General features: G+C 37.2%; 1 protein-coding gene across 1 annotated transcript in view; it reads right to left on the reverse strand.

The window, feature by feature from the left end:
- Positions 1-10,799: 10,799 nt before the first annotated feature.
- Positions 10,800-25,434, reverse strand: part of ZBTB11 (zinc finger and BTB domain containing 11) — a 30,037-nt gene continuing 15,402 nt past the window's right edge. The window contains exons 4-11 of the mRNA XM_032852079.1: positions 22,620-23,461; positions 21,970-22,149; positions 19,051-19,296; positions 17,603-17,747; positions 16,393-16,510; positions 14,091-14,249; positions 13,783-13,958; positions 10,800-13,008 (exon numbers count right to left, since the gene is read on the reverse strand). Coding sequence (XP_032707970.1) covers positions 12,491-13,008; positions 13,783-13,958; positions 14,091-14,249; positions 16,393-16,510; positions 17,603-17,747; positions 19,051-19,296; positions 21,970-22,149; positions 22,620-23,461 — 2,384 coding nt within the window. The 3' untranslated portion in view covers positions 10,800-12,490. The remainder of the gene's footprint in view (positions 13,009-13,782; positions 13,959-14,090; positions 14,250-16,392; positions 16,511-17,602; positions 17,748-19,050; positions 19,297-21,969; positions 22,150-22,619; positions 23,462-25,434) is intronic.

A 25,434-nucleotide genomic window follows, 5' to 3' on the forward strand; every position in this document is an offset into this window, starting at 1 on the left:
TTCAGTTGACCCTCATGTCTTTTTGATCTCTCTGTCCTTTTAACACTTCCTTAATTTCTGGCACCAAAAGATACACTGCACCCATCTTGGATTTTCTCTTTTCCAGCCCTGGAATTAGTGATTTCTCTAAGCATCCATGGTTCCTTCTAGAAACAATGGTGTTTAGAAATCAAAATCAGTACTAGATGTGGTCATTGATACTGAGGTACCGTTGCTTCTAGCCTGCTTAACAGAGCTAGAAAGTGTCTGTAATGTACACATCTATATTTATTTCTAGATCAATATGTATGTGCGTATATGTATGTATATATTATATGTACGTGTATTTCCATTAATTCATATTGCTATTTCCCCTACCAGACCCAACTCCAGAATTCATTCTAATCTTCCTGTATTTGAAACTTATCCAATACCAAGAAATCCACTGTAATATGTTTACTTTTATTTGCCAATTTCTAGAATACACATAAAGTACTTTCATAATTACTAACCATATATTTACCAGTGAAAAAACAGCCTACCAACCTGTGCAGTATTTGTGTATAGTTCCTTTTCTTTAGTCTTAAAGTTCATAATCAAAATACTGTTTTACAAAGTAATGTAGCTTCTTTTCTGTTACCCTTTCGGTATGGTTATGCTACTCATTTGTAATGAAATTAGTTAACTGGTTTTTGTTTGTGTTTCATAATGAATGCTGCCCATTCTGTGCTAATTTTCATGGGGTTTTTTTGTATGTAAAATACTAAAATAGTTCTAGAAGTTGGAACTATACAATAAGTGTGTAGTTTCTTTCTTCCTATCTTTCCTAGCTCTTTCTCTTTCTCCTAGCCTTTCTATCCTGTTTGCACCTATCCCCTATAGGTAATCTATTTCTGGTTTCTGTTTTATCCTTCCTATGTCTCTTTTGAATAAATAGATGAGTGGTTATTTTTTCCCTTTTTTTTTTTCTTACATGATGCATAGCATGGCATGTTATAGTTAACTCTTTTTTACATTTTGGTGGTTTTTTCCTACTTTACAGTGACTATACCAGTTCATGGAGGTTTTACTCCAAAAACATTTTTAACAGCTATGTAGTGTGAATATACTATAGTTTATGCAATTACTCTTCTATGTATGGGCATTTAGGTCATTTCCAGTATTTTGCCATTACAATGCTATAATCGAATAACCTTGTACATGTGTATTTTCATACTGTTGTGAGGTATCTTCCTTCAGGTAAATTCCCAGAAATAGGATTTCTGAATCAAAATATAAGTGTATATGTACTTTTGTTAGATTTTGCCAAATTCTCCTCTGAAAGGGTTGTACCAAGTTTGTTTTCCCACCAGAAAAAGAGTGTGTGCCTCTTTTCACAGCTGTGCCAACAGGATGTTTAGGTCATCCTTTAAAATTTTTGCCAAATCAGATAGGTAAAACATGGTATTTCAGATTAGTTTTGATTTGCATCTCTAGCTATGAATGAGGTAGGGTATCCTCCATATTTAAGGGCCAAGGGCCATCTGAATATCTTTATGAATAGTCTGTTGATGTCCATTCCCATTTTATTATGGGTTTTTGGTCCTTTCTCAAATTTTAAGAATTCCTTATATACTAACTCTTTATCTTTGATGTGTTACAGTTTTCCCAATTAATTGTCTTTTGGCTTTGATTTCAGTGTGTTTTTTGGTTTTGTTTTTGTTTTTGTTTTTTTTTTTTTTTTGCAGTGCAGAAAGCTTTCATTTTTTATGTAGTAAACCCCTTAATTTTTTATTGCCTCTCAATTTTATGTTCATATTTAGAAAGCCTTTCTCTATACTGATATTACAGTTTTTCTTGTGTTTTTGTATTATTTCTTTTTTTTTTTTAATTTAAGTAAGTTGCTACTAATTTGGAGTATATTCTTGTGCATTTGTGAGATCAGGATCTAACTTTAGTTAACTGATATCTTTGTGATAATAAGCCATCATAATCAAGAGAATTTTGCTTTTGTGTCTTCCTGGGGTGTTTTAAGTTTTTTCTCATATACGTTTGACATACTGTAAGCTTAGTCCTCAATACTTTATTGTTATTGAAATGGAGTTTTCTCTGTCATTGTGTGCTGGTTGGTTTAGGATATGAAGGCAATTTCTGTATGTTAATTCTGTCTTGCTCTCTTACTGAATGCTTTTATTGAGTTTTATCATTGTTTCTCTAGGATTTCTCAGGTGTATCATCATACCACCTGCAAATAGAATTGGGTTTACTTCTTTACCAATTTTTGTGCCTCTAATTAGTTTTTCTTGCCTAACTGTATTCCTTAATACTGCTGGTACAGTATTGAATAAGAGAAATAACAGGCACCCTTGCCTTGTTCTTGTTCTCAGTAGAAATGTCTCCAGTGTTTTACCGTTAAATAAGATGCTGGCTTTAGGACTAAACATATTTTAGCATGTTAAAAATATCCATCAGTTCCTATTTTCTGAAGTGCTTTTTATCAGGGATGGTTGTTGAATTTTGTCAAAGGCTTTTTCAGGATTATATCAACAAGGGAAAACTAATACAGACTGTCCCCACCTTACCAATGGTTTGACTTTTTTTTCAGCTTCATGATGGTGCACAGTGATACATGTTTGGGGCACCTGTCTAGTGGCTCAGTCAGAAGAGCATGTGACTCATCACAGGGTCATGAGTCTGAGACCCATGTTGGGTGTAGAGATTAAACTAAAAAATGTGTATATTATATATATTACACACACACACACACACACATTCAATAGAAACATTACTTTGAACTTTGATTTTTTTATCTTTTCCTGGGCTGGCAGTATGTAGCAAGCTCCCTGTCAGCCATTAGTTAAAAAGAGTAAACAATACACTTAAAACTATTCTGTACACATACAACCATTCTGTTTTTTTTTTTTTTTTTAAGATTTTATTTATTTATTTGACAGAGATCACAAGTAGGCAGAGCAGCAGGCAGAGAGAGAGAGGGAGAAGCAGGCTCCCCACTGAGCAGAGAGCCTGATGTGGGGCTCGATCCCAGGACCCGAGGACCATGACCTGAGCCAAAGGCAGAGGCTCAACCCTCTGAGCCACCCAGGCGCCCAACCATTCTGTTTTTTGCTTTCAGTGTAGTATTCAATAAATTACATGAGATATTAGACACTTCATTATACAGTAGATTCTGTGTTAGATGGTTTTGCCCAACTGTGGGCTAATGTAGGTGTTGTGAGCACCTTTAAGTTAGGCCAAGCTAAGCTCTGGTATTTAGTAGGTTAGGTGTATTAAATGCAAGTTTGACTTAACATTATTTCCAACTCTAGTGGATTTATGGGAATGTAACACCATCCCCAGTCAACATAAAGATCAACATAAAGATTACTGTGAGAACTTTGAGGTGTAGCAGAAGTAGCAACTGCTGGGACCATCTCCCACCTTAGGGCATAGGGAGTAAGTGAACAAGGGAAAGATCTAACATTTTAGAGGAGGGACTCAGAGGCCAAATTTCAGATCTTTGAGGAGAAGGTGTGGCTGCTGCTGGGAGGAGCAGCATACCAAGGTGCCCACCATCAACAGTGAAGACAAATTTTGGGAATCCCTGATTCAACTGCATAACAAATACCTGGTAATATGTACCCTTCCGCCCCCACAGGAATCATTGTTGGCTAGCACGAATTGTTGCTTTTTGTTTTTATTTTCATTTTTTTTTACTTCTTTTCATTGTCCTATACTTTTCAAATTTCCTACATTGATCCTACATTACTTGAATCATTGGAGAAAGGGGTGGGAGTAGAGGCATCCCTAAATAAGGTGAATTAGGTTTGCTGTTATTCTAGCATGTCTGAATTAGATATGTGAGAACTTTTCTTTTTAAAAAAAGATTTGTCAGAGCACAAGCTTAGGGGAGTGGCAGGCAGAGGGAGAAGTAGGCTCCCCATTGAGCAAGGAGCCCAACATGGGACTTGATTCCGGGACCCTGGGATCACAACCTGAGCCAAAGGGAGATGCTTAACCCACTGAGCCGCCCAGGTGCCTCTATGTGAGAACTTGCTTAGACCAAAAGCTTTGACCCACATCACAGTAGATGACCATTTAATTATTGTACATGGACACAGAAATAATTCATAGCTGTGTACATTTTTTTATATAGTCCAAGAGTGGTGTTACCTCAAATCTTTTTTTTCCTGAAGGTAAATCTTCTCGGAGTACTTTATCTGCAGTATCCATTGAATTCACATTGCTTAATATTAAAAAAAAAATAAGAACTGTTGTGTACTATGTAAAATACAGAGGATAACCACTATAACTTTACTGCAGGAAAAGTTATCTGAACTATGCGCCTCTCACTGATCGGTATGTCATCCAAATGCACCACAAGTCGCATTTCACTAGGAGCCTAGTACTGTCCTGATTTCATGCTGGTCAAACACCTGGAGTTGGTTTATTTCTGCTTCTTGCTTTCAGAGTTCCATAACTAAATCATAGTTGATAGAAGTTTTGGATAGATCAATAGAACTGTGAATTTAGCCACATAACCATGCCTCAATAAAACAAACTTCCTATATATGTACCTTGACTATAAGAAAAAAGAATCAAAACAAGCAGAACACTTGAAATCCAGTAATGCAAACAAAGTAACATTGAAAGAATAATAAGTACTAATTAGATGTTGAAACATTACCAAATGATTAAAGCAAATCTAACTGAAGACGCTTTTCTTTCTTTTTTTGAGAGGTAGAGGTGGAGAAAGAGGTAGAGAGATAATTAAGCGACACAGGGCTCAATATCATGACCTGGGCCAAAATCAAGAGGCAGACACTTAACTGAGCCAGCCAGGCATCCCTGAAGATGCAATTTTTTTTTTTTTTTAATTTAAAGATGTTATTTTTAAGTAATCTGTAAACCCAGTGTAGGGCTCCAACTTTACAACCCCCCAGGTCAAGAGTTTTATGCTCTACTGATGGAGCCAGCCAGGTGCCCCAGGGAAGATGCATACTCAGAGTGAAAAGGTGTATCTGTGGGGACAGAATGTATGGGAACTCTACTTTTCTACTCAAATTTGCTATGAACCTAAAACTGCTCTTTTGAAAAAGTTTATTAAAAAAAAATCCCAAGGCGTGAGCAGTGGTTTAACTCAGTCACAAAGTGCCTCTCCACCATAAATATAATACTCAATTGGATATAAAACCCCCAGAATATTCTAACACTACTGTAGTGCTCTGTATGTATATTAACTGTGTATAAACATTCATACATATATACATATACATATATATATATCATACATATATAACAAGCAAATTTCTCAGGACAGGATTTCAGTGTAGTTATACTCTCAGAGGATCACTTGGAGGGAAAAAAAGTCACTTTTCCCAGCTTTTAAACATATTTTTTCTCAGGGTGCCTGGGTGACTTAGTCCGTTAAGCGTCTGCCTTTGGCCCAAGTCATCCTGGGGTCCTGGGATTGAGCCCCACATTAGGCTCCCTGCTCAGTGGGGAGTCTGCTTCTCTCTCTCCCTCTGCCCCTGCTTGTGCTCTCTCTGTCAAATAAATATTTAAGAAAGCACTATTAAAAAAAAATTCTCATTCTAGTCCATTTAATACTATGGCAGGCATTGGCTATGTGTTGCCCTAAGGAAGAAAATTAGAATCATCACTTTTACCAGAGACCTTACACTCTCTGATAGGAGTAATTTAAGACAAAGCAGCTGCTGAGCACTTGGTTGGCTCAGTTGGGCAACTGCCTTCATCTCAGGTCAAGATGCCAGAGTCCCAGGATCGAGCCCTACATCAGTCTCCTTGCTCAGTGGGGAGTCTGCTTCTCCCTCTCCCTCCACCCCCACCCTGCTCATTTTCTCCCCTTCTCAAATAAAGAAATAAAATCTTTTCTTTTTCTTTATCTTTTCTACTTTCGTTGTTGTCCCATCGGTTGTTTAGTAACATACTGTTTAGCCTTCATGTGTTTATGTTTTTTCTAGCTTTTCTCTTATAATTGATTTCTAGTTTCATACAGTTGTGGTCAAAAAATTACTTGATACTATTTCAGTCTTAAATTTATTGAGTCTTGTTTTATGGCCAAACATGTGATTTGTTCTGAAGAATATTCCATGTGCACCTGAAAAGAATACTGAAATACTGAAAATGATTGGGAAGAGGATCAACTTGTATAATAGATGAGTTGTGCAATGAAACCAGTGAAAATTGTAAAAACAAATATAAAAGCAACCATTTAAAGTATCTTGACATGGCCAAGCACCAAATGAAAGACATGTGTTCAAGAAAAATCATTTAAGAAAGGCAACCACCACCTCATGAACAGAGACAACAGTGGTCAGAGCCTCAGTATTCTCAGCTCACCTTGCCCCAGGTAGAACCTCTGTTCCACAAGTGGTGGCTGGATGGAAGAGGGGAAACACCACCTCTCAAACACACATAACCAGCCTTAGCTCAGAAACAGACAGCTGGGGGCAGAGTGAGGAATACTGATGTCCTGATCCTCCCAGATAAATAGCCCTCTGACTGGGAGCCAGTGAGAGATCAGAGTGGTGTCTCCACCTCACTGAGAGACGGTTGGGGAAGGAGAGGTTTTGTTTGAAACACCACAGACTTTTACATACAATTAATTTATGACAAGACCCAGAATTCGCACAGACCCCACAAGTGAAGAGCTCAGTCCCATAGGACTACTGCGGCTGCTTCAGATGCCAGCTGCAAGTCTTGGATTTCCCTGAACCACCCACTCTTCTGCCTGGCTGACTACAAATTTGGGGGCTTCTATGGAGCTTCTCCTTTGATAACTTAGAACAAATCACAGAACTCACTTAAAGTGTTATACTTAAAATTACAGTTTTATTATAAAGGATACAACCCAGGAAAAGCCACGTGGAAGAGATCTATAGGGCAAGGTCTGGAAGGCAGGAGCACAAGACCTTCTATCCGTGTGGTTGGGGTGTGACACCCACCTAGTACTGCTATATGTTCAGCAACAAGGAACTCTCCAAGTCTAGGTTTTGTGGAGGCTACATTACGTGAGCATGGTTAATTAATGAATTAGGTGCTGGAGACCCCCTCCCCTCTGGAGATTGTGGGGTGGAGCTAAAATTCTAACTCTCTAATCACATGGTTGGTTTTTCTGGCAATAAGCCTCCATTCTGAAGCTATCTGCCTCACCATGTTAATTTCAGATTTTCACTCTGAGATGGGAAAAAAGGATGCCAACTATCACACCAACTTAACATTGTATCGGAGGTCTTATAGAAAGCAATAAGGCAAGCTAGAATTGGAATAGGAGAAATAAAACTTATTTCCAAATAACATAATTGGGTATGGAGAAAGAAAAAACTAAATTAATAAGGGAATTTAGAAAGGTTGTTGGATAAAAGGTCTTACTTCCTATGTCAGAAAATTTTAAACATTTCACCTTTTAGAATGTTTTGCTCTAGCTTTTTGTGGACAGCTTTTGCCCATTGCATAAAAATGTATCTAAAAGGTTTACACAAACTAAAACATTATTTAGTCATATAGAAGTTATAAACATTATTAGTTATATAGAAGATGACTTACATAAGTGAAGAAATACGTTCATGGAATGAAAATTCAGTTATTGGAAAGATACCAATTCTCTCCAAATGGATCTAGAAGTTTGATGCAATTCCAGTCAAAATCCCAACAGGATTTTATTGTAGAAATTGGTAAATTCATTATAGAATTTATAGTTAAAGAATATGCAAGACAATCTGAAATAAGAACAAAGTGGGAGGGTTTACTCTATCAGATATTAAAATTACTATAAACCTACAGTATTAAGATAGTGTAGTCGCAAGTACTATAAGGATTTAGTATTGTTGCAATTTGGTATTGCAAGGAATTGGTGCAAGCGTACAGAAATAAAGCAAAGAAGCAGAAGAGATTCCAGAAAGAAATCTACGTATGTATGTACCTTTCATTTATAAAATGGCATGGCTGAACAATGGGAAAAAATCAGAGTATTCAGAAAATTGTGTGCACAGTTGGGAAATCTACACCATAAAAAAGCTTATAAACTGGACCGCATTAAAATTAAAGACTTAACATTCATCAACCGATACAATTAACAGAATGAAAAGACAAGCTCTAAAATAGAGGAGATGGCAATTGCAAAGCAGCTTGTTTTCAGAAAGAAGTAGAAAATAGGTAAGATATTCAATTGCCTCATAAAAAGGCTACTAAATGGCCAACAAATAAATGAAAAGGAGTTCAGCTTTACTAGTCATCTGGGAAGTGTAAATTAAAACTACATGGGATACTAAGCACACTCATCTCAGAATGGCTCAAGTAAGTACTAAGCACACAGAGCAGCCACAACTGGTGAGAGTACATTGGTATAACTTCTTTGGGAAATATTTTGGTTTACAAATCCAAGTAACTCAAATTCTACTCTTAAGTTATGTATCCAAAAGAAATGCATGCCCATGTATGTACCAAGAGGATAAAAATCTTTCATTCCTCAGGATAACACCAAACTGAACAGGACTCAAATATCCATCAATGGTGGAAGAGTCAAGTTGTGGTATATACACATACTTTCTTTTTTTTTTTTTTTGCAGAGCACACAGAATAGACACAGTAAGAGTTTAAAATGAACAGAACACACCCAAACAGCAAGATAAGATGAATGGAAAAGGGAAGCAGGAAAATGAAGAACTAATTGGAAATACTAAGATAAGAAATACAATTTTAAAATGAAGAAGAGATAATTGAGTAAGAATAGTTACAGATTAGGTTGAGGAACTCCAAGAAGGTTATCAGGAAGTGAGAAAAAGATGGGGAAAATGAAAGAGGTATTGAGGGTAGAAGTAAAACTTACAGAAATATGAAGTAACCAGAAGGGAAAATATTTAAAGAGATGATATTTGGTTCCAGACTTTGGAAGAGGTCAAAATACATGAAATTAACTCTCCACTTGATAAAATGTAACAAACTCCTTTGAAAGTCATAATACTAAGTTTGTAAGAAAGGAAATGTCCTAGAATCCCCAGATAAGAGGAAACAGAGTTGAACTTGAAGTAGTAGTCTTGTGGTAGACAGGATGGGCAGTCTCAGAGGGGGGCTTGTGATAGCTAGAAGGCAATGCCATCAGCATTTAGGTCTACAGAAATTGGAAAAAGAAATTAAACACAATACTGAGACCCATCAGAGCTCCTGGCTGGCTCAGCTGGTAGAGCACGTGACTCTTGATTTCAGGGTTGTGAGTTCAAGCCCCAAGTTGGGCAGGGAGCCTACTTAAAAAGGAAACAAAACAGAACAATGGGACTACTGAACAGCTACATCTTCAGTGAAAGAACAGTCAGGAAAAAAACTCAGTTCACCAGTCCAGGCAGATACGGGTATTTGTCCATCCCAGCTTGGCCTGTCGGTGGGCAAAAGCCTCCCTTGAAGATTTAGAATAGCCAGCTTGCTCTCAAACTGGCCTGAAGTTCAAATTTACAGGTGCTGGTCCAGGAAACCATAGTCAGAGAATTAATATAAAAATAGTTCCTAACCATGAACACTCTTGGAGCAACCTAGCGGAAGCGAATACAAAAATGATCTGGAAGGACACATCCTTCAACCTATGAGGGTGGCACAGGCTTCCCAAAGATGAGGCCCTATTGGAGGTAAGTTCATACTCCAAAATCCCCTAAGACTCTTGAGGAAAAATTCAGTAAGCAGTCGTATTTAAACTTCAAAATGTCAAGTAATACATTATAAGCATGGTATATTTAAACTGATTAAATAAGTTAGTTAGGGGTGCTTGGGTGGCTCAGTCGTTAAGCATCTGCCTTCAGCTCAGGTCATGATGCCAGGGGCCTGGGATCGAGCCCTGCATCGGGCTCCCTGCTTGGCGGGGAGTCTGCTTCTGCCTCTCCCTCTCCCTGCTGTTCTGCCTGCTTGTGCTCTCTCTGTCAAAAAAATTAGTAAATCTTTTAAAAAAATGTTACTTATGCATCTTTGCTCCATAAGCTTCTACAAACTCTAATTGATCAATATATAGGATCAAGAGGAAGCAAAGGCTTTTATTTACGTATGTTCCAAACATTAGATGTAAAACTGTTTAGGAATTTCCAAGAGATTACAGGTTTGACAAGAAGAATCATGAGCAGGAAATATCATGCATGCACAGAGTTTGCATCAATGCATCAAAAAAGACAAAACACTGAACGTTTGGATTAGTTTTAAAAAGTCCAGCAGTTTAGGCAACCTTGTGAAATTCTGTATATAGCCACTGTTAATAAAACAGATTAAAACCCATGTCAGAGAATTAATTCATTGTTATCAATTCATACCTTTCAGTGACTAACAGCTGTGACTCAATCTGCTTGGCAGCAGGAGTAGTAAGTACATTTAACCAGGGGTCCCCACACAATTAGGGGAGAGTCACCTGACAACAAAGCAATGCATGTTTCTAAGAAAGAACTGTAAATTAAATACAGAAGTTTCCCCCATGGCAACATAAAACTGAATTTTTGCAACCTTAACACTTTTTTCTACACGGACTTATGTAATTCTACACATTTTGTAAAAAGTCACGCCCAACATGGTGCTTGAACTCACTACCTCAAGACCAAGAGTCACATGCTCTACCAACTGAGCCTACCGGTAACCCTGTAACTCTACACATTTAGTAAATCACACTACTTCCAATTTTGTGGGAAAATTTTGTTTATGAGTAAGAAGTTTTAATATGTTTTCACCCAACAGTTATTTTTTAATGTATTCAATTCCCCTTGCCTTTAAAAATGGATTAACTTTACTAACATAACTGATTTATGACAGCAACTGAGTTATGAAGAGAAAAGTGACAAGGTCAACTCCAAAGCTTATGCTTTTAAACAAGATTCAACATCTTTTATTTACAATTTTGGACATACATTAATGGTCTTATACAATTAACTAAATCTAGTAACAATGGTGAAGATGGAACATAAAAGACACAATTCCAAATTTTAGTTAGGTTGAAATACATTTTCACTAACTGAAAGGTATGATAAACAAGCAGCCATTATAAAGTTATAGACTGTATGTCAATTCACTTAAAATTGAAAGTCAGCCACACAGCTATAGGAACAATGGGAAATTTGCAAATGCAAATATTACATATGCAGGTATAATGCATGCATGGCATCACATTTAGTCTTTATCTTTTCAGCCATTTTTTAAAGTAAACTGGAATAAGTATCTTAATAATATATGTACATCAAGGCACATTCTTTTCTTGTGCTTTAGGAATGATTTACATGTGATTTTGCTTAAATCTTCATTTTATACCTTATATTAGCTTCTAATACTTAAAAAGTTTAATTTTAACAATTATAGTTTGAGTGGTAGTTTCCTACAGGAGAGAAATGAGGCATCTCCCCCAGGTTATTTTGAAGGTCAGAAAACTGGATAGCTTCTAGAAGTGGGAATTTAAAAATCAAACACACAAATTAATAATTCTCACGTAACTTTTAAAAATAATTTACTTTCAACAATTTGGTGGACCATAATCAATTAACTTCGTTATATAGTATACTAAAATGAGGGCTGACTTGAAGACTTTTCAATATTCTGAAGTTACTTGACAATTATACAGTATCCACACAGGACCACTGTAGAGGTCCGTATTGCTATCCTATTTCTAAATTGCAGTTTTTCAACAAAATTGAACAATTAAACATGATACAAAAGCTGCAAACATACCAAATCTAGTTTTAAATTGTTCATTCTTCAGCAAAAGAATGAGATTTTTTTTTTCATTCATTGTCCCATGTTATCAAGGAGAAATTTCCCATCAACAGTGTTAATAACAGTGTTCTTTGCTCATGGTCAATTTACTTGCCTTGAAGAGATAGTATACAGTAAGGCTTTAATAGGCATTTCATGCATTTTAATGGCATTTTAAAAAATCAGCTATTTACTTAAGGGTTCCCCATCTAGGTTAAGTATACTGTGCAAACTTGATTACAACTTGTAACTCATTAAGTGCTTTAAAATAGAATACATCCCTGACTTATAAGGGGTTAAAATAAATAGTAAGTCAAGAATCACAGATTTGAAGCATTTTAAAAATGTAATATACTTACGCATCCTACTAAAATGCTTTATATTAGAATTTTTTTAAACCTATAAACAGGGCAAATGAAATCACAGAACCTCTCTATTTTGAGAATAAAAGAGAAGAAGATCTGACTAGTGCAGCCTTTTAAACTCAAAGTATATAATAATGTCAAAATGCAAATGAAACTATACAGTTTTTAATTTAGTCCAGTCCTTTATAAACATTAATTCATAAAAAGTACATCATGATAAACCAATGCCATCAAGTAGATTTGCTTTCAATTTCTTTACAGTATATGGACTTTCAATAGAACCCATTAGCCAGACAAACCGTTCAGAAATGCAAACATCACCAAGCAGCCCAGAGCCTTGACCTATAAACTCTGGGCAGACAGTCACACACTGCAGTGTGAACAGATGTTGTGTGAGTTCAGTACACATGGGATGTCACTTTTGATCTCCACCGCTACAGTCACTCTGCTTCCGAAATGTGCGCCACCTCTACTTCAACAGTTTGAATAGCTTCTGCCACTTCTGAGAGCTTCTGTCCTTGCTGTTGCGCCAACACATAATTAACCACTTGCATGATGCTTTGGTCAGAGAGCGTGGATACTGACGGACACTCTTCTGTCGCCGCAACAGCTTCCAGTGCTTCCATGGTCTCTCCTGTCACCACCACGGTCTCTAGTTCTTGAGGACCACTGCTTTCTTGTTCCTGCATGTCTGCTGTTAAGATACTAACAGCATGCTCCACTTGAGTTCCTTGGTTATGAAACTGAAGGGTATCTTTTTCCAGCATAATTTTGCAAGGCACATAATCTCTGTGGAATTTAGTCATATGTTTACGGAGTGTTCGAGCATCTATGTAGGCTTCACTACATACGGGGCAGACATAGGGCCGTTCACCAGTATGTGTTCTGACGTGGCGTTTTAGAGATCGGGCATCAGCCCAGGCTACTCCACATGTTAAGCATTCAAATGGCTTGACTCCTATTAAAAAAGAGTAAGGGAGACAGAGAGAAGTGTATGTGTGTGTGTGCGCGTAAGGTACAAGTAACAAAACATATTTAAGTTCCCTGATAAATAATGCTTTTAAGTCCAATAGCCCTTTTCTATCTGGATTATGGCAATCTTTACTTAGGACCTAATGGCGTACCTTAGAATGAACAAGATTCTGCAATATAATCTCTCCACAGGTGTTCCCAGAGAAAGAAGTTACTGAGAGACAACTTTGAGTTTCCATGCATAGACTCATTTAACCTTCCCTGCGATCCTGTAATATTAGGATAAGGTAACAGAAGCTTCCAATAGTCTAGTTCAGCATAAAAATGTTCACCTAGGGGCGCCTGGGTGGCTCAGTGGGTTAAAGCCTCTGCCTTCGGCTCAGGTCATGATCCCAGGGTCCTGGGATTGAGCCTCGTGTCGGGCTCTCTGTTCAGCGGGGAGCCTATTTCTGCTCCTCTCTCTCTGCCTGCCTCTCTTCCTACTTGTGATCTCTGTCAAGTAAATAAATAAAATCTTAAAAAAAAAATGTTGACCTAGAATATTAAGCTCACTAAAGAAGGAACCTACCTATGTACACAATAACTAGGCACCCAGGTTTAGGATCACCTCAATCACTTGAATAAGTATCACATAATATGGGATTCAACTCTTATCAAAGGAAGATGAGGTTAACAGGCAAGAAGGTTGGTATAGAGAGACTCACTATTGGATATGCTTTTCAATCTACTTACATATATACATAATATTAAGTACAGTTACCTTCGTGGTTGTTCATGTGTCTCCTATACTCTCTTAACTGAGTGAATTTTCTTCCACATTGTTCACACACCCGTTCTAGGTTCTGCTTTGCTCTTCCTTTTTTCCCATGCGTAGCTTTCTTTACATGCCTTCTGAATAATGCTTTCTCGTAAAATTCTTTGCCACATATATTACACCTATAATGGGGGTAAAACAAACAAACAAACAAACAAACGAATTTTTTTTCCCAAAGCACAAGCATCCAAAAGAATTAATCCAAGTACATATACCATCTCAAGTAAGTTCAGATCCTGCTCAAATTTATTTACCTGTAAGGCTCAGTGACAGAATGAGACTTCACATGAGAATACCAATCTTTCTTCCAACTATAGCACTTATCACAAAACTGGCACTGGAATGGCTTCACACCAAGATGTTTGTTCATGTGCTGACGAAGATCTCTAGCTTCAAAGAAACTTTTTTCACATCTGTAATAATAAAGTTCAACCAATCAAATCACTTTATTCTTTTTAAAACAAATTTCCAAGACTCAGTATACTCATGGGTTTCTAGAACTCTACAAAATATGCCAATTTAAAACACAAGAATTTGTTACTATTCCAATCTTGCAATAAGGCTTCAGGGCTTTAAGTGTTTTTAGCTCTGGAGTACTGGAAACATTTTAATTTTTTATTTTTTTTTAAAGATTTTATTTATTTGACAGACAGAGATCACAAGTAGGCAGAGAGGCAGACAGAGAGAGAGGAGGAAGCAGGCTCCCGGCTGAGCAGAGAGCCCGATGTGGGACTCGATCCCAGGACCCTGAGATCATGACCTGAGCTGAAGGCAGAGGCTTAACCCACTGAGCCACCCAGGTGCCCCCAACATTTTAATTTTTAAAAAATTTTTATTTAAATTCTAGTTAGTTAACATAGAGTGTAATATTAGTTTCAGGTGTACAATATAGTGATTCAACACTTCCATACAACACCCATGCTCTACAGAAGTGCACTCCTTCATCTCCATCACCTGTTTGATCCATTCCCCTACCCACTTCCCCTCTGATAACCATCAGTTTGTTCTCTACAGTTCAGAGTCTGTTTCCTGGTTTGTCTCCCTCTCTCTCTTTTTTCCCTTTGCTGGTTTATTTCTAGCACTAGAAACATTTTAGAAGAACCACGCAAAGCTCTCAAAGGCTATTAGACATTGATTTTCTTTCTCCACCTAAAATCTCTGCTTTTACCCTCTCCCTTTCTCTGTTCATGTGTTAGGAGTAGGCCACAGTGTTTACCACAGATAGGATGAAGCAACTGCCTCAGGCCTAAGTCAATCAGAGCACCATTCCCTTGGCTGTATTTACAGATTAGGGATAATCAAATGACTTAACCAGATCTGATGGGCATGGATCTCAGCACCTATACATAGGAATTACCAGAAAAACGGCTTGGTGATTTAGGAGTTGAGAGGATAGGAGGCTGAAACCATTGCCACCGCCTTGTCCAGAGAGCCTTGGAGACATCAAGTGCGGATAAGCGTGAATCTCATTTACCTTAAACCATTTTGACTCCTAGACTTTACCTTTCTTTCAAGCCAGTTTACATTGGGATTTCATTCACTTGCAACTAAAAATCTACTGATAATAAAATCTTTGCTTTATAATAAGACTGATCAAAGTGACATCAGCAAATATCCAGAATCAGCAGCCCCACAAGCCCACTATTCCACAAAAGCAGTAGACAAAACTGGCCTAAACTATGAGAATCAATTTTACTGGAACTCTGGAAACTGACTAAAACTGTAAAGCAACCAGGCAAACATATAATAGTAAAATAAATCGTTAGATGTTGGTAAGAGGGCTTTGTAGGGAAGGAGAAGTCTGCTGAAAACATTTAAGAGCAAATGTATTTGCCTCTGCCGCACAGGGAAAGTCTGGTTGGTTCAAACACTATACAAACCAAGGGCTCGGGAGCAAAGGCTGGGGAATGAAATGGTGGTGCATTAGGGGCTTCGAAAAACTCTTACATACTCCCAGAAACTGAGAAGTCCACGTACTTGCCCAGGGCAACACATATTTAGAGAAAACCTGAGAAGGCCCTAGGCTCTCATCTCTGGCTGACTCTGCACAAACAGGAAGAGAAGGCCAAGACAGAGTCGTTAACAGCCTGGCTGAATGGGAAGGCATTCTGGAGTAAGACAGTGGTAATGTCTAACTGCACAATGTACTAAAGGTACTAAAGGTCAGTGAACTGTACACTTTAAAATGATGAATTGTATGTTAAGTGAGTTTTATCTCGATTATAAAAGAGATTTCAGGAGACTTTGGAAAATAAAAAGAGGGAGAAAAGAGAATCTGAGAGGTATAACTGACAAAATTATAAGACATTTAAAATGTGTATCATAATGGTTTATGTATCCATTGTGAAAGGATTCCTCCTATTTAATTAATTCACGTTATCTATTACATCAGATATATACATATGTGTGTGTGTGTAAGTTCTACTCCTTTGGCAAATCTCAATTATAGAATAGTGTTATCAACTAGAGTGACCTCAAATATTTTTTTTTGGGAACTTTCAAATAAATCTACTAAGAACACAAGGAAATTGATCAGTTTACCTATTAAATACTTACTGAGTACAATGATAACCTCGAACTTCAGGCTTTGGCTGGTGTTTCTTTAGGTGCTTGCTGAGTCCAGAGCCCCTGTGAAAAGACTTTCCACAAACTGAGCAGAGGTACTTGGACTCACCTATAAAAAATAAAAAACACAACATAAATCAAACAATCAAGTGTTCTTCCAATAAAACAATTTACATCCTACTTTGGAAGTTATTTTATCAAGGGGACACAAAAGCTATTACATTTGGCAGTCATCTACTCAGAAGAACAACAAACAAGGTCAAAATCTCTATTTCCTCTCAACTACAGTACTAGCAAGGTTACTACTACACAAAGAATGTCATGCGCTTGCATAATCATCTGGACTATAGTAATATAGAGTTGAATGCAAGTTCTAGAGCCACTATACCCTTCAACAGCCATTTCCACATAACTACTTTAAGCACTGGAAAATAATTATGTATGGACTAAAAATTCTAATAAAATTATAAGCCTTACACCATGTTGACAGTCGCATCTGCCTATTACTTTACTTTTTTAAAAAGTTTATTTATTTGAGAGAGAATTAGAGAGAGAGAGAGAGAGAGAGGGAGAAGCAGAGGGAGAAGCAGACTCCCCACTGAGCAGGGAGCCCGAAGCAGGACTTGATCCCAGGACCCTGAGGATCATGACCAGAGCCAAAGGCAGATGCTTGAGCTACCCAGGTGCCCCATCAACTTTTTAAAAGCATGACCATTTCTTTAAGTGCCTGGATCTAAATTATGCACAAAATTTTAAAAAAGATTTTATTTATTTACTTGACAGAAAGAGAGAGAGATCACAAATAGAGAGGTAGATGGGGGTTGGGGGGAAGCAGGCTCCCCGCTAAGCAGAGAGCTGTATGCGGGGCTTGATCCTAGAACCCCGAGATCATGACCTGAGCTGAAGGCAGAGGCTTAACCCAGAGCCACCAGGCGCCCCTAAATTATGCATAATTTAATACTCAGTATACTTTTTTCTATACTGAGGAAAACAATGAATATTTTTATACCAGTGAGACAGCTCTAAAACTAGATTTAAGAAAACCTTTAGCCTTACTTTAATTAATAAAAAACTGCATACATAGAGCCATTAGTATACTGATATAATTTCTAAAATAATTACAGCATAATCAATGTAATAGTAACTTAAGAGTATATAATGTGTAACTGTCAATTATTTGTCAATACAAATTTCTTATTACCTGTGTGAATACTCATATGTTCTTGAAGACTCCGTTTGGTAACAAATGACTTAACACACAGTTCACATTGGAACTGCTTTTGTGATTGATGGAGACTCTGGTGTAATTTTAGACCATGCTTATAGATGAAAGTCTTTCCACAGACCTGAGACAGCACAGGTGTTTAAACCGGTAAAACAGAAAAGAGAAGTCAGGGCTGTTTCTGAAGAATGAGGACAGAGAAAGTGTATGCCATTTTAAAGAAAAAAACTTATGAACAAAATGACAAACTGAAAGTTGAAACAAATGTCAAGGATATTAGCAGACTGATCATCTTCTGACTCAGTACTTAACAAATATTGCTACTTTTCTTACATCCAGGTGATCCCTGGAGGAGCTCAAAGCAGTACAAAAGACCCTCACACTATCCTTGTGTCACTAGTAAACAGTATACCTTATCTATTAAAAGAGACATGAGAACTTAATCAAGAAAATATACTAATTTCTTGCTATACCAACTAGAACAGTGCTTCTCAAACTCTGTGATGAAGAACGAGGTTTTTTTTTTTTTCCTTTCTTCAATCCATTTTTTGTTAAATATGATAAAAATGTCACAATAATGTCAATTGCTATGATAATTTCTAGATGTCTACTCTCAATTTCTGTACTTATCTTCCATGGACCACACATTTTGAGTAGTTCTACACGAAAAGACCAGAAGCCCAGTTAATACTTACTTTCAAGTCTATGAATAACATGATGCTTAGGACATGGCTTCTAAAGAAATGAGGGGGCGGGGGAGTGTGACAGTGAGTGACAATATACATAAAACACAGCTGACTATGTGTTGATAACTACTAAAGCTGGATAAAGGGTACATGAGGGTCTATTCTATTCTCTTATAATAAAAAGCTAAAAAAAAGAGAGAGAGAGGATCATTAAAAATTTCACTGGGGAAAAAATGGATCATGCTTATATACAAGGCTATAGGGCCTACTAGAAATTTTTCACTGTTCCAAATAGCCCTAAACTGGCTAATCACAGGATTCTTTACTTAGAAGTTTTATTTTGGCATTTAATAGTCTCAGTCCTCAGCTCTAAAAAGCACACAGCTTAGGCAGGACTTTTGCTAAGGAGATTTGTTTAAACCATGGGTTCCTTTCCAATCCAGACTGGTCCTGTTGAAGGTTAAAGGGATGAATGGGATGATGAATTGGTTATTCTCACCCAGTACATCTCCTGAATCCTAGTGAGTTGCATGTATATCCTAGTAGATTAATTTCAAATTACAACAAATTAAATAGCAAATGAAAGAACACAATTGGGAAACACCCTTAAATCCAGGCAACTGAAAAAGTCCTAGAATTCTCTGTGACATTTTGCAGGAATAAGGATGACTCCAAAATAAGTATTATCATCGGTTAAGTGCAAATCTTCTTTATATAATAAATTAAACTTCATGGCCTTACCTGGCATGCATGTGGCTTTACACCTGTATGCTTTAACATGTGTATTCGAAGAGAATATAATTTAGGTAACGTCCTTCCACATATGGAACATATAAATTCTCGTTTGGTTCTCCCCTTCTCAGACGATGTTCCCGATGTCTCATTAGACATAGAATTGGAAGAGGATGAAGTGGGTGCATCTTTTCTGGTATGTCGAATAAGATGTGCTCGCAAGGAAGCACTGTACTGAAACTGTTTTTTACACAACTACAAAAAAAGTAAATTCCATCTAAATGTAATTCTGTAACAAATGTTAAACTTGACTATTTCAATTTCCATTTTGTTAAAATTATACAAATCAATAAACACATACCCTATATAAAAAACAATATGCTAAGTATCAGATACAAAGATGAAAGGGGTCAAGGTCTAGCCCCTACTCTGGAGAGGTTTATAATCTAACCACAGAGGGAGTCAAGGAAGCAATAAAGAAAGGCATCAACGAGGAGACCAGGTCTGTCTAGAAGGAATGGTAGGACAGAGAGAGAGAGAGTACTTAGTACTCATTTGAGTACTAAGTATTCATATGCAGGAAAACTAGGGGTTAGAGAAAGGAGAAAGATAAAACTGTAATGACCCTTAAAATTCTTCTTGGTCTATTACTTTTCTGCCACTTTTTTTTTTTTTTTTACTCTCTTATGATGCTTATTTTGGTAACTGTAAGTAACATGAATAATGGATGAGGACTCTCTCCCTTCACCCCTCCACTCTCTACACCTATGCAGATGCTTCTTGTTATCTTAATTTTTTTGACCAGTTTTCGTGTTCACATTTTTTCAATGATGTAGTTATTATTACAGCCAGGTCATATAGTACCCTATGATTCTCTTTCCTTTTTATTCTGTTTTGCTTATTTCTCTTTATATTTTCTGCTAATTTATCATCAAACCCTTCCCTCAGTTAATCTACTAAGAGCAGACTGAAAGACATCACCCTAAGAAAGAGATTTCTGTCAAGGCATTTTGTCCTGTTTCAACCTGGACTGGTTGTTTCCTATGCTTGGACTCTGTAGAATTGGACCCCATGTTTCCCGGTTTCCCAGGTCTTGCTCATTTTAATGGAACACCTCTGCCAATAAGCTTCTTGACAAAGGGAGTTTGGGAGGTAAAACTTTTGATACCTTGCATGTCTAAAAATGTTCTTATTCTACCATCACAAATAACTGATAATCTGGCTATTGATTTTAAGGCGGAAATCACTTCCCTTTAGAATTTTAAAGACATTATGCCTTTGTCTTGTAGTTTCCATTGTTGCTGCTGAAAAGCCTGAAGTCATTCTGACCTTTATCCTTTCTATGGGTCTTTTTCTGTATCGTTATTTATAAGATTTTTTTCTTCATCTCTTGATTTGAAGATTTTGTAATTTATCTTGACATACATTTACTTCCATCCATGGTTGTGGGAATTCAACATGCCCTTTTTCAAAAGGAAACTTAAGTTCTGATATTTTTCATTAATGCACCAATGATTTCCTTCTCCCCATCTTCTGTTCTTATTTGGATATTAGACATCCTATACCAATTGTCTAAATTTCTTTACTCTCATTTTCTAGCTTGTTTTTTGCATCATTTTCTGAGACATTTAGTCTATTTTCCAATTTTTCTGAGACTTTTCTATTTGTGGATCCCCCAAAGTTGCTCTTTTTTCTTGAAATATTTTTCTTTAAATATTTTTTTTAAAGATTTTGTTTATTTATTTGACAGAGATCACAAGTAGGCAGAGAGGCAGGCAGAAACAGAGGAGGAAGCAGCCTCCCTGCTGAGCAGAGAGCCTGATGCGGGGCTCGATCCCAGAACTCTGGGATCATGACCTGAGCTGAAGGCAGAGGCTTTAACCCACTGAGCCACCCAGGCACCCCTTTCTTGAAATATTTATTATAAGTCTGATGATGCCTGACATCTACTCACACTTCAAAATGTTAAAAAACTGACTGGAATTTCTGTGTAAGTTGGGTGGGTGCGGGGGAAGCTGTCAACCACAGGCTTTACTCAGCACTACCCTCCAGGTCCTTTGTTACTGGGCTTCAGATTTCTCATCTCTGAGAAACCTGTTTTTGGGTTAGGAATCTGGCTGCTAATATTCTGGGACTTTGGTAGGTTAAGAGAACTTGAAAAATTTCAACATTCATTAAGTTTGTTTTGGGTATAGTGCATACACCCTCAGAGCAGTCATGGTTTTCTCTCTTCCAGAAAGTAGAAGACTGATCTTTGGCTGAGGGAGCAATGGTGATTTAACTGCTTCTTAAAAACTTTCTAACAACCAGACTCACTTCTACTTTCAAAGTAGCTAGTAACACTAATTCCTGAGGCATTTGGTACTTCTATAATACAATTTGGACAGATTCTTAGCTTTCCCCACTGAAAGCCTGGGAATGAGACCTTTCAAATCTGCTATATCAATTATTCCATTTATCAGGGGCCAGCATGTAGTTGTTAAGGTTTTCTCTTCTGTTCTCTTTACCCTTCTATAAGCTTATATTTTTAAATATTTAAAGTTTATTTTTTAAGTAGTCTCTACCCTTAACGTGGGGCTCGAACCCATGACCCTCTGAGATCAAGAGTCACATGCTCTACTGAGACTGAGCTTATAATTTTTTATAATGATAATCTCAGTCCTGTCTTACTAGGGTAGTATCAGGAAGAAGCAAAGATACATCACTATTTTTTGTGGTTTTTTTTCTCACGGTGGGGGGGGGAAATCAAAGAAATGACATACAAATCAGAAGATGACTCTTACATAGCAATATAAAGGGGACAGTGTTCTGAGTGTCTCTCAGTGTTTACTGAGAGAATACAAGTAGTAGAATAACAATGAATCAGTGAACTGCATTTTGTTTATCATGAAGTTAGAGCCATCTTCAATTAGCTTTCCAGTTACTTACCGGACATTTGTAATCTCTAGCTCTTTCATGTTTCAGTGTGTGCATTATAAGGGCATATCGTCTCTGAAAAACCATTCCACATTCCCCACATTTATGGGATGCTGCTTCTTCAGTATTCTCTTTAGTATCCCTTTTTGGCTGTTTCATCTTTTTCCCTCTTTGAACTAATTTCTGGGCTACCTAATTAAGAGACAGAAAACACCATCTAAGTAAATATACTCATTTTTTTAAAGAAGACTTTATTTATTTACTTGAGAGAGAGAGCACACACACACACATGCAAGCAAGAGACAGGACGAGCAGGGGAGAGGGGCAGAGGGAGAAGCAGAGTCCCTGTGAGCAGGAAGCCTGACACAGGACTCAATCCCAGGATGCCGGGTGCCATGACCTGAGCCGAAGGCAGACGCTTAACCAACTGGCCACCCAGGCATCCCAATTCATTTTAATTTTTTAAGTCATGAATCATGTTATAATATTTCAAATTAATACTATCTTATTAACATTGGTATTTATTTGGTATTAATATTGGTATTGCTTTCCTACACCTACTGCCCTTCCTTCCAAAATAATTCTCATGACAGGTATTAAATTTATGAACAGAATGCATTTGACTTAAAGCTAAAACCACAAAGGTCACCTCTTCATTATACCTGCTGAACTGCTGACTTCGGAATAGCCTTCCGTTTTTGCAGCTTTTTCTCCATTCCTTTGTGTAGTCGGATATACCCCCCTTCATTAACAGAACGCTGCCGAAGCCTGCTTTTGTAAGTTTCATCATCAGGGCCCAGGTCTGTCTTTGTTGTCAGTGTGATTAGATTTTCCTGCTCTTTTAAAGACTGGCCAAGGTTCTGCATTGGTTCTGGAATGTCTTCAGCATAGATACCTTCAGTTGACATGTCATTTCCCATACCATTGTTTTCTGGAGAGCTATTGATTACATTCTCTTTTGAAAGTTTGGGATGAATATTAGAAAGTGTGCTATCTTTTCTGCTGTTTAAAGCTTCTTGTTCTGTGTCATCAATTTTTGTTGCTAAATCCACAGACTCCATTTCAGGATGGGAACCAGTTACACAGCCTGCCGGTGACAGAGTGGCTTGAGCCTCTGAAGAAACCTGGCGTTCAGGGTGTTGTCCTGGCTCTCCATTCTGCTCAGCTTCAGGCAATTCTCCATTCACCAACAGTACAATTTCACAATCCCCAAGTTCAGTAGATAATGTTGTGGTTCCCTCGCTGCTAGCCACAGGAGGTGCAGTATTTCCATTCTGTTCTGGTAAGTCCTGGGTAGATGCAACCGTTTGGACCTCACCCTTCTTATACACTGTTAGTTGCTTCTCTTCCATTAGTTTATGAACACTTTCACAGATTTCTAAAACTTCCGACATGAAAAGATGGCGTGCCAAGATGGCTACATCAGCCATGCTACAGAAGTCAAAACTTAGCACAGAAGTATAGGCAAATTCCAATAAAGGAAGGAAGCTTGCCTTACAAAAACCTACATGGAACAAAAAAAAAAAGGAGGGGGGTACAAAAAAGTTAAATAACTACTAAAACACTTTAGAAAAACAATTAATACATGATTATGACAATATAAAATAAAATACAAAGGCAAAAAGGCAAATATGACCATTTATTCTGCAATTAAACACTCTGGACTTGTTTTGTGTTCTGGTTGTTTAATAAGCCTTGACTAACTCACTTCTATGAGCCGAGTCTCTCAATACCTAAAATAGAAAATAATATCAGACTTACTACCTCAAAGAGTTGTTGTAAGGCAGTCATTTTCAAACTGTACTCCTTAGAACCCCGGGGGTTCCTCAAATTCCCCTCAAGAAACAGCTGCTGGAGAATGGAGGGTAAAAAAAGAGAGGGAGGCAGGTGAGTAGGCAGGGTTCAACCAACCTGTCCCCTAACCTCACTTCTGTAAGTATAACTGTATATTTTAATAATAGAAGTCCATATAAAAATATGATCGTGAACAAAGGGCTGTACTACTGAAAATTTAAGAACAAGATCTAACATAGGGGTCCGCACAATTCTCCTGTAAAGAATCAGATTAATAATTACTGCAGGCCATAAGGTGTCTATTTTAACTACTTAACTCTGCCACTGTAGCTGAAAAGAGTGGCCAAAGATATTACACACACATAAATGAGCATGGCTGTATTCCAATACAACTTTATTTACAAAAAGGGAGAGAAGGGAGCCTTTCCCCTTTGGGCTACAGTTTGCCTATTCCTGGTCTAAGGAAGGAAATAATTACCACACACAGGAGTTATGACATTCTTATTTTATGTGAGAAAATAAAAGCAGTTTATTTCTAAGTTCTCAATACTTCACTTTCAAAAGCTATTAATATTCATGATTCAAAAATTGGAAGATAAAATAGTGGTAAGTCCAACTCCATCTCCACAATCAGTATGATTAAGAATCTGTACAGCTTTCAGAGCTTCTTTATACAGTTAAGCAAATAATCTTATTCCCCCTTCTTACAGTTGGTAGCATATTACATACACTGTCCTATGCCTTGCTTTTCTGGTATCACAGAATATCTTAGAGTATCTTTGGTATCTTAGACATCTTTTACCAAAATAAAGAAGGAAACTTTTTAAAAACTCACATTTGCTCTATTTTTCAGTTTTGACTCAAGGTACATAAAATGTAGTCCATAAATGATGGACAAAGAAGGGAAGCCTTAAACTGTGAGGTATATTAATAGTCCCACTGCAAATTGAAGGCACTACACATGGACATCATCATTACGGCTAATTCAGTCATCCTAGGTAAGTTGGTAATTAAATAGGCTGAAGCCATGTTACTTTTGCTACAAATTATAAGACCAAGTTAAATAAGCTTGAGGTAAGTGTTTCTTTCAAAAAACAAACAAAAACCACAAACAGAATAACGTATTTTAGACTTCTACTTAGCACCTTTTTAATTTCTTTAAGTTTGAAGTCATAAGAAAAAATTTCCCACAAAAGAATTAACACTGTTCCAAGTAACACTTCAAATATCTAAAACAATTTTTTCAAAGACACAATCATGTTCACTGTACAACATAAAAACCCACAAAAGTATTAAAAAATCATTCATAATTCTGCTGAGAGAAATGGCAGATAATTTCAGTATTTTTTTGCTCCAGCCTTTTCATATACACATATATAGATTGCGTAAAACATTTTAATCAAAGTCGACAACTTTGCAAAAAAAAAAGAGAAAGTTCCAGAGATCCATTACACAACAAAGTGAACAGAGTTAATACCTGAAAGTCATTAAGAGGATAAACTTTATAATGTGTGTTTACCAAAATTAAAAACTAAAAAAAGAAAAAAATGGACAAAACAGTTGGTTATAGATAGTGTTAGAGAACATCATCAAAAAGATGTGATCTCCAGGGACGCCTGGGTGGCTCAGTTGGTTAAGCAGCTGCCTTCAGCTCAGGTCATGATCCCAGCGTCCTGGGATTGA

This window comes from Lontra canadensis, unplaced genomic scaffold, assembly GCF_010015895.1.
Source record: "Lontra canadensis isolate GAN:19392208 unplaced genomic scaffold, GSC_riverotter_1.0 scaffold6, whole genome shotgun sequence".
In the NCBI taxonomy this organism is placed as follows: domain Eukaryota; kingdom Metazoa; phylum Chordata; class Mammalia; order Carnivora; family Mustelidae; genus Lontra; species Lontra canadensis.